Below are 11,652 nucleotides of genomic sequence, written 5' to 3'. Positions count from 1 at the left end.
ATAGAAAAATTGGCTCCCTACGACGTCTTTTGTCTTTGCGCTTTCTAAAACCCACCCTAACCTTCCACGCCTGTCGTAGTACCCTCGAGAATCTTTTCAAACCTTAGCCAGGGCTACTTGAAGATCACTCGAGAAAGCAACCCTTTTTTTAATCTCTCCTGCTTGATTCGTTTTTCATCTAAATGTCTTATTCGAAACCCTTCTTCAATAGAAGTAATTTTTTCTCGTAAAAAACTCATCTCGACCCTCAAAATCGGTTGATAACCCACATTGAAAGGTTTTCCACTACACATTTTTACTCTTGTACTACTTGAGCAAGGAGGACACTCATTCGGGATTGGGGAGTTCAGACTTCCTTGCTCTTAATCCCATCATAACGCCGATAAACTAGGATGAAGATATTAGATTCTTCCTTTTATCCAAACCAACTTGAAACATATTTCGTTGTAGTTATTTATATCATATAGTCCTAATTAATTTTATGTTTCTTTTTTCATGAAAATACCAAATTAATAACATAGTAACTAATTTTTATTTTTTAAAAGAGCAAACAACATAAATCTCAACAGTTTGGAGCTTAATCACATAAAACTTTGATATTTTGCATCACTGAAATTCTCGATTTTGGGTCTGTCGAGATACATAATTAACTCCTGATACCTCTAATAAAGATACATTGTTTTCTTTATCAGAATACATAACTAGATCTCGATATTGTTTTTTTTCAATTTTGAATCTGTCGAGATACATAATACATCCAACGAAGATACATTTTTTCTTATAAAGATACATAATTAGTTTTCGATACATTTTTTTTCAATTTTGGTCTGTCGAGATACATAATCAGCTCTTCAATACATTTAAGGGAGATACATAATTAGTTGAGATTTTTGTAAGTACTTTATAAAAGTAAAAATTTGTGTAAATATGATACGTTAAGGTGTACATTTATGTTTTCTTTTTTTATTAAAAAAAAAAGGAAAAAAGACCCTCAAATAACCACCCCTATCGATTAAAATTGCAAAAAAAAAAAAAGGAAAACAGTCATTCTGTTTTTAAACAGAATAAAAAGAAAAGTAGCTTATTCGTTTTTAAACAGAGAGAGTACCACATATTAACTAATTTTTATAGCAACATGAGTTGTGGTGTAGTGATGGGACTACTCCATCCTTAATCAGAAGTGTCAGGTTTGAGCCTGGGATATGAAGAAAATCATGTTGCAAGCGCCACCCCCAGAATGAGTCCTGTCATGTGCGATCCGGATTAGTCGGGTGAAAGAAAAAAAAAAAAAAACTATTTTTTTTCCTTTTAAAAACCCTCAAATAACAACCCCTGTCCGTTAAATTTCACTTTTGTTGTTTGGATAGTGAACACTATCCTTTTGAGCAATGGCTTCTCTCCTCTCCATCTCGTCAGCAGCACCTTCAACAACAACAAATTCACTCATTCCACAGCTTTCGTCATCATTTAAGGTACAATCTTTTATCTTCTTTTTTTTTTTTTTTCAAATTTTCACTCAAGATTATCTAAGTTGCGTGTACTCTTTTCACTTTTAATGTTCCACTCGTGTCGAATTCTTCAAATAAAAAATACTTTTTTTAAGAGAATGCGACACGTACCTGTTGATATTTTTGAGGATTACAAGGAACGTAGCGAAGGGAAGCCTTGGAGTAACTGTTAAAATTGCTGCCACGTGATTAGGAGGAAACAGCCTCTTAAGACTGCGTACGATACACTCTTGTGGTGGGGCCTTTCTCCGAACACCCCATATAGCGGTAGCTTTAGTGCACCAGGCTGCCCTTTTATAAAGAACATAGTAAATTATACATTCACTTTTTATGTTGTACCCGTGTTAGATTCTCCAAATATACGTTACTTTTCAAGAAACTGACACACACTCGCTGTCATTTTTGAAGAGTATAAGTAACACAGCAAATTATACATTCATTTTCGATTTTGCACCTGTATTGGATTCTCCAAAAATACGCTACTTTTCAAGAATCTTACGCTCACCCGCCGACATTTTTGAAGAGTACAAGCAACATAGCAAATTATACATTCATTTTCGATGTTGTAACTTGTGCCCATGTTAGATTCTCCAAAGATACACTACTTTTCAAGAATCTGACATTCACCTGCTGACTTTTTTGAAGAGTACGAACAACATAGCAAATTATACATTCACTTTATATGTTGTACCCGTGTCGGATTCTCCAAAGATACACTACTCTTCAAGAATCTGACACACACTCGCTGACATTTTTGAAGAGTACAAGCAACATGTCAAATTATATGTTTCACTTTATATGTTGTACCCGTGTCGGATTCTCCAAAGATACACTACTTTTCAAGAATCTGGCACACACTCGCTGACATTTTTGAAGAGTAAAAGCAACATAGCAAATTATACGTTTCACTTTTGATGTTGCACCCGAGTTGGATTCTCCAAAGATACACTATTTTTGGAGAATCCGACACATTCTAAGAAGCATAGAAACTTATACATTCACTTTATATGTTGTGCGCGTGTTGGATTCTCTAAAAATACTTACTTTTTGAGAATATTAGATGCGTCTGTTGACATTGTTGACATTTTTGAAGAGCCCGAGCAACATAGCAAATTATGCATACTCATTACCAACTTTTTTCAGGGAAATACAAGAAATTTGAAGCCAAGTTCCAATCTTTTTCCTTCAATCAAGTTCAGCAAATCAAGAACAAGAACCCCTTTTGTTATTGTTAACCAAGCTTCAAGTTTTGGTGTTCCTTCAGCTGATTCTGGTACTGGGAGTGTTAGATTTAGGCTTAATAACTTGGGTCCTCAACCTGGGGCTACAAAGAATAGGAAGAGGAAAGGTAGAGGGCATTCAGCTGGACAAGGGGGTAGTTGTGGTTTTGGTATGAGAGGTCAAAAATCAAGGTCTGGACCTGGTGTTAGAAAGGGGTTTGAAGGGGGTCAAATGCCACTATATAGGAGACTTCCTAAGTTGAGAGGAATTGCTGGAGGTAATTTGTTAAACATTGTTGTCATGCTATTGCTTTTGTAGTTTCTTGTTCTTCGATTCAGTTTCTGTTACAATCTATTGATTCCTTGTGCCTCGTTTATCGTATTGTTATATTGTAGTTTCTGTTGTGCTACTATGTATTGTTTTGTTATTATCGGTTGATTCTTGTACTTCTGTTACTTCGTTTTATGGACTGCTTTGTACTGTTTTTTCTTGAGTCGAGGGTCTAGTGGAAACAACATCTCTACCTGACAAGGTAGGGGTAAGGTCTGCCATGCTCTATCCTCCTCAGACCCTACTTTGTGGGATTACACTGGGTATGTTGTTGTTGTATTGCTTCAGCATAATTATGTAATCTTAGTGGGCATTTGTTCCTGTTTCATTGTAAAATGTGAAAAAAAAGTAGTTTTTGCTTTCAAAGTGAAAAATGATATTTATAAACTGGAGTTATGTTTGGTCATGAATGCAAATTGGAGTTGTTTAGGTTTAGGATTAAAAATTTAGGTCCTCAACCTGTAGCTACAAAGAATAGGAAGAGGCCAGGAAGAGGGCATTCAGCTGGACAAGGGGGGTAGTTATGGTTTTGGTATGAGAGGTCGTAAATCAAGGTCTGGACCTGGTGTTAGAAAGGGGTTTGAAGGGGTCAAATGCCATTATATAGGAGACTTTCTAAGTTGAGAGGAATTGCTGGAGGTAGTTTGTTAAGATTTCTTTAATATGATTATGGAGTTTCTGTTATTGCATTATTTTGTTGTTGTTAGTGTTTCTTTATTAGTTGCTCTGTTTTCTTCACCGTCGGTTCCCTTTTCATACATGCTTTGATTTGTTGTACTTGAGATGAGGGTCCTCTGGAAACAACCTCTCTACCTCCATAAAATAGGGGTAAGGTCTGCGTACACTCTACTCTCCCCAGACGGCCAGACCCCACTTGTGGAATTTCGTTGGGTATGTTGTTGGTATTCTTCAACATAAGTATGTTATCTTAGTTTGTGTTGGATTTAGTTTTCCTGTGTTTGTTTCTGTTTCTATGCCCTGATGCTGACAAGGCAGAGCTAGAGGGATGGAACGGGGTTCAGATTAACTTCCTACACCGTAAAAAACACATTTTGTATACAAGATCAATTTTTTTAATGTTTATATAGTAGATGTTGAATCTCTTAGCAAAAATTCTGCCCCCACTATTTCTGCAGTGTTAATAGTTTAGCATTGAGAGGAATTGCTGGTGGTAATTTGTTAACATCGCTTCATCGTAATTTGTTGTTAATATTCCTTGAGATGAGGGTCTATTCGGAGCAGCTCTCTCTACCTCCAAGGTAGGGGTAAGGTATGCGTACACTGCATCCTTCTCAGACCCCACTTTGTGGGACTAAACTCGGTATCTTGTTGTTGTTGTTGTATTATTGCTTCAACATAATAACATTTCTTGAGTTGAGGGTCTATCGAAAAAAGCCTCTCTAACTCCAATTAGGGGTAAGGTCTGCCTACACTCTACCCTACTCTACCCTCCTCAGACACTTTGTAGGAGGATTACACTGTGTATGTTGTTGTATTGCTTCATCATAATTCATTAACATTCTTTGAGCTTAGGATCTATAGGAAACAACCTCTATACCTCCATAAGGTAGGGGTAAGGTTTGTGTACACTCTACCTTCCCAAATCCACTGGATAAGTTTGTTTGTTGTTGTATTGCTTCAGCATAATCTGTTAACATTCCTTTAGCCAAGGGTTTATGCTCAGGAATATGTTTATTTGCTAATATGATGGCCGGTCAAGGAGACAGCCTCTCTACATTCTCAAAGGTAGAGGTAAGGTCTGTGTACACTCTACCTTTTCCGGATCCCATTTGTGGGATTATACGGGCTATATTGTTGTTGTATTGTTTCAACATAATTTGTTAACATTCCTTGAGCTAAGGGTCGATCAGAGACAGCCTCTCTACCTACCAAGGTAGGCGTAAATTTTGTGTACGCTCTAACCTCTCTAGACCCCACTTTGTGGGATTGCAATGGGTATGTTGTTGTATTGCTTCAGCATAGTAATGTAATCTTAGTTTGTGTTGGATTTAGTTCTTCTTTGTTTTGTTGTTCATTTTTGTGTCCATCTGCAGTGTTATAGTTTAGCATTGAAGAGGTTATGAATAAGTGCATTTAGTTTGTTATAGAATTTATAGCTTTAGCTTGACTATGTGCCTTTTGTTTAATATATGTGGTGTTTGGGCCACCTTGCGTGCACTTAATCCCATAGGGTACCGTCTACCTCATGTCAGTGCCGATATATGGAATTGAACTGACACCTCATGATTCTCAACCCACTTCATTAACAACTAGGCCACTCGTTTGGGTGCTCTATGTGTTTCTTTCTTTACAAACATCTTTATTTTTTTCATCTGGTTATGGGTCACCGCAGAGTCAATTGTTCATAAGATGAGAAAAAGTCTTGTCTGCATCTGGTGGAGATATATATATAAATATACATATATATATATAAATATACACACACACACACACATATATATATATATATGTGTGTGTGTGTGTGTGTGTGTGTGCTTGCCAATACTAAGGGTTCTTTAGCTATACTGATGATTAATCTAAGAGATTTATTCGCAATGGTGAACATACTGCAGTAAGAAACAAAGAAATGCACATTTAGACAATATCAAGCAAGAATATCTTAAAATCTTTCTTTTCTCATTTCCAAATATTCCGAATTCCTCATCCTTTTTGTCTTCTGCATAATGTTAACCCTTATTTAAACTCAAAGGGAAGCTTTGGTCGATATGAGAGAAATCAGAAATGTGCTCAAGCACCCAACCAGCTGAGACCTTTGTCAAAAAGTTTCTTACTGCCAAATGAATAGCATTTTAGGAACTCGCTCAAACGACGGCTCCCTATGCCGTAATGAAGAGTATCACTGGTCATAGAGCATGTCCTCTTCTTACTTTCCCATAGCGAGAGAACTTTTCGTAGAAGGAAGAAGGATTGGAAAGTTCATACTAAGGTGATGAGAAGGCCCTCGAATCAAAGGACTATTCTTTCTTTGATTTGAAAAGAATATCAGGAACCTTGACCCTCTAGTCTCAATGTGGCACTTGAGTAGTCTTCACTTTCCTATCATAAGGTTGTCTTGCAAGAAGCGTGAACCAAGTCCAGGATTCAGACTAGGAAATGCTATTTATCCTATGCTTTTAACTTTCTCTCTGAAAATTAAAATATTGCTGAAAGAAGGTGATTCCTAGTGTGCCTTCGAGTATCATCAGTCTATGCACCATTCTAAGGGTTCTCTTTCAACATCTAGATGATAGTGGATCCATAAGGAAAATTAAGAATGACGTAAACCATTCTTTGGCTAAAATTTTTTTTGTTGCAATGCCTACCAAAATAAGTCCCATTTCTACTTATCATTGGTTTTGGAACTAAGGCGGAGTTGGTGCACTACATTATGTTAACATGTGGAATGACTTAACCACACAATCCTTTTAAGGTAAGCTTTATGGCTCCAACCTAGTAAAAGTGATTGATTCCCTTTGTATAGGTTGGGTTGCTGAATCCTACTATTTCCGCGTAATAGATCGGACTAAATAACTGTCAATATATCTAGTTGTTGGTATTGCTGTCATAGCTGTCTTTTCATTATCGCATTACTTGTGTCCATTCCCATTATGTTATACTGAACCTTAATAGTCATGTCTAGAGTTGCATGACTAAAAAGAAGTTTCTACGTTTCTTGTTCTTTTCATACTTACTAAACCTTGAAATGTCTAATTTGTTATAACTTTGACTAGTGTAGGCAAATTTAACTTAACAACTGAAGTAATTGATAGTGCCCTTTCTGAATCCTACTACAAGAGTTTATGTAGAGGGACGAATTATCTTGCCGTTTTCTATCCTATTTTAACAAGATCAATATGACCTACAAGTACCATGCCTACTAAATAGATTAGCAGAAGTTTCTAAATGCACAAACTTGTTTATGTTTTTTAAGCAGATATCTCTGTAATATGAAATTCAATTTTTTCTGTGCAAAAGTTATAGTTACTGAAAAGGAATACCATCTGTTTCTGAATACCTTGCGGGTGTGTCAAGTGCATGTGGTCACATGTGGCCTTGATTCTCAGGAAATATTATCATATCATTGTAATAAATTTAATATTAGGTTGATCTTTTAAAGCTCTGACATATCAAGTCCACAAGTAGTAAAACGCTTCCCACCTTTCTGATTATCCATGTTCTTACATCACGTGCTGGCTTTCTCTCGAGGTACTTCCATTCAAAAGTAAGGTAACCTATTTGATCAACCAACTCTACCCCTTCACGAAAAATAAATAACACCTTTCTCTTTTTGTTTGTGGGGTGGGTGCGCTGAAGGGGTCTCATATGGCTCCTATATGATGGATTGCATCTTAAGGTCACTTGAGTCATGGTTCTAGCGCTGGAATATTTACTCGTTAGTAATTGCAATCATTTTTAGCTTAAAAAATGTAAACTATTACTTGTCATTCGCTGTAACAGTGGATTCAGTATGAGATTTCTTGGACTGACAAGCTCTGTAGATTTGTCGGATGAGCTAGGTGCTGCGTAGTTTGAGTTGCTTGTTGTTTCTTATGTTTTTCTAGGCATGGATTCCCCTTGGTGCCCTTTAAGCTGCTTTTGTGCAGCTTTGATGTTATTAAAAAGGATTTCGATAGAAGCATGAACTTAAAAGCTTTTCAACATATCTGGTGAAAAGAAAAAAGTTCGTCGCTACTGTTGCTGGTGCTACAATGGGGAAAAATTCTTCCCTGCTTCACATTTTAGTTTATCATGCAAACATACGCATGTGTTGTACGCATATCAAGTTCATTAATCGAAGCTCATTGTTTGGTTATTTATGCATGTGTTATGCCAAAATCCATCTAATCTGAGTATCTCAATATTGTAAGGCATGCATGCTGGACTTCCCAAATATTTACCTGTGAACTTAAAGGACATAGCAGAGGGAGGATTTCAAGAAGGGGAGGAAGTGTCACTTGAGTCGCTCAAGCAGAAGGGTTTAATAAATCCTTCAGGGAGAGAAAGGAGACTTCCGTTGAAGGTACAATAACATTTATCTTTGTTGTATGTTGGTTCCACAAAGAATCGTCGTCGTTTAGTTAGTGAATCAGCATGCTTATTTTTCTTATCCATCACTTGATCAACTAAGTGATTTAATCTGGAATGGAATTACGTGATACATCAGTGATGAAGCTGCATTTCCCAAAAAGAGGAGAAAGAAGAAAACACGAAGCTGTTATCCTGACATGAATTTTCTGATAGCGTTAAAAAATATAATGGTTGCATTAGGTCATGCTTTTAAACCTGGTTGGATATGCTTTACTTGAGCCGAGGGTCTATCGGAAACAGCCTCTCGACCTTCTAAAGGTAGGGATAAGGTCTGTGTACGCACAACCCTCCTCAGACCTCACTTGTGGGATTTCACAGGGTATGTTGTTGTTATTGTTGTTAGCATTAGGTCATGGATAATCGTGATATGAGGCTTATGCTTGATATTGTGCTTGAGGATGTATAGTCAGCTAACGAGACTGATTATGTGCTTTCTTCTCTGTTTGTGTCTTCACGCTTCACCTTAGTGCTATTTACTGTAAGTAGGAAAAGGAATATTTTCTACACAGCAATAAGCCAAAGTATAATTAGCTCTTGTTGAAAATAGAGATTCAACTTTCCATTCTGTTTCTTTCACTTAATTGGATACATCAAGGTTGTAAACCAGGGTACATACTTTTTTTTATTTTTGGATAGATACTTACTTACTCTGTGAATAATAAACAGTATGTTCAACAACAGCCTCTCTACGTCATCGGAGGTAGTGGTATGGACTGCGTACACTTTACCCTCCCCAGACCCCACTTTGTGGGAATACACTGGGTATGTCGTTGTTGTTGTTGTTGTTGTATCTTGGCCATATGTTGCATGAATTCAGGAACTATCTACCTTCCGTTGTCACTGTTTACCCATGCCAGGAAAAAAAGTTTCTCTTTTTTTATGTATGAAACGTTACACCTTTTCAAATAGAAAACAAAAACAAGGATCATTTCTATATGACACTTGAAAAGAAGAAGCCATTACAATATGTAGTAGCATATTCCTAGAGTTATGGGTTAATATAAATAGATGTAGGTGTAGTGGTTTCTTTATGTAAAATAACTATGATAATATAAAGAATATAAGTTTTAAGTCCTGTTCTCTTGGTGTGATACTGTGCATGAATTCTTTTCTTGTTTTGCCAGACCATAATATCCGTTGAACCATTTAGTATGGTTGAGATTCCTTTCATTGGTTCTCCATACCTAGATAATGTCTTCCCCAGTTGGCTCGCGTAGCTAAAGAGAGAACGGGGTATTGATGCTTTCCATAATAGTCTATACCATTACTTGACTTGGGATTCCACCAAGAATAAGCTCTTAGACTTATTCATATGCTTTTTTCTTCTTTTTAATTACAGATAAAGTCATAAAATTGGTCGTTAAAAAAAAATTACTAAACCATCCGTTGCCTGGTTTTCGGAAGATAGTATTGTATACTTTCTTTGAACGCCACCGTGCCACAGTAGGTTCTTGCTGTTTTCTGAATTGGCTTTTCTTCTCAAGTGAAATCCATCCATTGTTTTTTTGATTACCGTGGTGTCTGCGCCTGCTTGACGCAGCTCCACTAATTGCACCAGGTACCTGCTACCTTTCACCTGCAAAAAAATCGCCTAACTTCTAAAAACCGTTGTTGTGAGTAATAAAACCATTAAGGTAGAAATATCTTATGGTTTGAATGAAGCGCATATCCAATTATATAATATTGGTTTCCTCATGTCTCCTGGCTTGATATTTTGTATGCACGTATGAAACAACTCGAGCCTGGTAAAACACATCGGAGCACTTAAACAGAGGAATCTGAAGTTTACTGTTCCATGTGTTAACACCTCTCATGGGCTCACCACGGCTGTTTAGACTATACAATGAAAAGCTAAAAACTAGAATGAGATGAAAGCAATGACATTTGCTAGTAGTAAACTTCATTTTCAGGGATTGATTGCTGCATGAGGTTTTAGTTCATACAATTACTTTGACATCTAATGGAGTAATAATATTGGTTGACACTACTGAAGCATACACTAATTGGTGGTAGAACTTCAGTTTCGGGCAATCTATGAATGCATCAGGTTTTAGTTCACATGATTAAAGTTGACATTGAATGGAGTAATAATAAATTATGATGTTTTGTAGGTTGTATAACATAGTTTCCGTAAGTCAAATGACATTATAGCGCTATAGCTTCTCTGCGATGATGCTATATTTCTTCAAAAATGTCATTGGATGCGTGTCAGATCCTTCAAAGTAGTGCATTTTGAAGGATCTTTTTTGTGAGTTCAAGCAACATAGCCTATCGGTATTAACTTCAGTATCCGTTTTATGTGCATTTCCAGATCTTAGGCGATGGTGAGCTAAGCGTGAAGCTCAACTTCAAGGCGCGCGCCTTTTCATCGTCAGCCAAGGAGAAACTAGAGGCTGCAGGTAGTTCATTGACTGTTCTACCAGGTAGAAAGAAATGGGTAAAACCATCAGTTGCCAAGAATCTTGCTAGAGCTGAGGAATATTTTGCAAAGAAAAAAGCAGCTGCATCTGACTCAGCTGAGCCCTCTTCTGCATAAGTCAAAAACTTATGTTAGCCACACAAATTTTTGTTTGATGTTGTCATGTCACTCAAAGAATAGGGATGTAAAGCAACATTCAAAAAGTTTTGGATTCTTCTCTTTTAAGTCTTCCTTCTTTTTCTTTTATTCTGGTATCAAACTATGATAATTTGTTTTATCCAAGCATCCAAGAGCATGACGTAGTGGTATGGTCTACGTACACTCTATCCTTTCCAGACTTCACTTGTAGCACTTCACTGGATATGTTGTTGTTGTTGTTGTAGTATCCAAGAGCATGATGTAATGGTATGGTCTGCGTACATTTTACCCTTCCCAGACTTCACTTGTATCACTTAGCCAGTGTTATGGTCTGCGTATACTCTACCCTTCCCAGATTTTGCGTGTAGCACTTCACCGGCTATGTTGTTGTATCCAAGAGCATGACGTAGTGGTATGATCTGCATACACTCTACCCTTCCCAAACTTCTCTTGTCGTACTTCACTGGGTATGTTGTTGTTGTTATATCCAAGAGCATGACTTGGTGATATGGTCTGCATACACGCGACCCTTTCCGGACTTCACTTGTAGCACTTCACTAGCTATGTTGTTGTATCCAAGAGCATGACATAGTGGTATGGTCTGCGTACACTCTATCCTTCCCAGACTTCACTTGTAGGACTTCACTAGGTATGTTGTTGTTGTTGTATCCAAGAGCATGACGTAGTGGTATGGTTTGGTACACTCCACCGACTTTATTTGTAGGATTTTATTGGGTATATTATTGTTATTGTTATTTTATCCAAAAGCATGACGTAGTGGTCAATGAAGTGAGTACCTGTTGCTCGGTTATTGTGGTTAGCTTTTGATTCAGCTTTTCTAAAAAGAAGTGATCAAGCCTATGCTTGATAGGTCAAACATCTTTCATTTGACCCTATAAGATCCTTTAGAAAGGGCTATAATTTTATCGATAAATCTCAGTATTCGAC

The 11,652-nt window shown here is 37.1% G+C and overlaps 1 protein-coding gene across 1 annotated transcript; it reads left to right on the top strand.

The window, feature by feature from the left end:
- Positions 1–1,047: 1,047 nt before the first annotated feature.
- On the top strand, positions 1,048–10,874 carry LOC107848049 (50S ribosomal protein L15, chloroplastic). Its single transcript, XM_016692711.2, has 4 exons — positions 1,048–1,472; positions 2,652–3,006; positions 7,928–8,079; positions 10,459–10,874. The coding sequence occupies exons 1-4, from the start codon at positions 1,389–1,391 to the stop codon at positions 10,681–10,683; spliced, it is 816 nt and encodes a 271-aa protein (XP_016548197.2). The 5' UTR covers positions 1,048–1,388; the 3' UTR covers positions 10,684–10,874.
- Positions 10,875–11,652: the final 778 nt, after the last annotated feature.

Source organism: Capsicum annuum, chromosome 11 (assembly GCF_002878395.1).
Source record: "Capsicum annuum cultivar UCD-10X-F1 chromosome 11, UCD10Xv1.1, whole genome shotgun sequence".
NCBI classification, from domain to species: domain Eukaryota; kingdom Viridiplantae; phylum Streptophyta; class Magnoliopsida; order Solanales; family Solanaceae; genus Capsicum; species Capsicum annuum.
The sequence above is the reverse complement of the archived record's forward strand: the minus strand, read 5'-3'. Positions and strand labels throughout refer to the sequence as shown.

Bases quoted from the DNA above. Each gene is read 5' to 3' on its own strand.
- LOC107848049 (XM_016692711.2), top strand. From the start codon at position 1,389: ATGGCTTCTCTCCTCTCCATCTCGTCAGCAGCACCTTCAACAACAACA. The intron at 1,473-2,651 runs GTACAATCTTTT...AACTTTTTTCAG, and splicing joins AGCTTTCGTCATCATTTAAG to GGAAATACAAGAAATTTGAA. The intron at 8,080-10,458 runs GTACAATAACAT...GTGCATTTCCAG, and splicing joins AAAGGAGACTTCCGTTGAAG to ATCTTAGGCGATGGTGAGCT.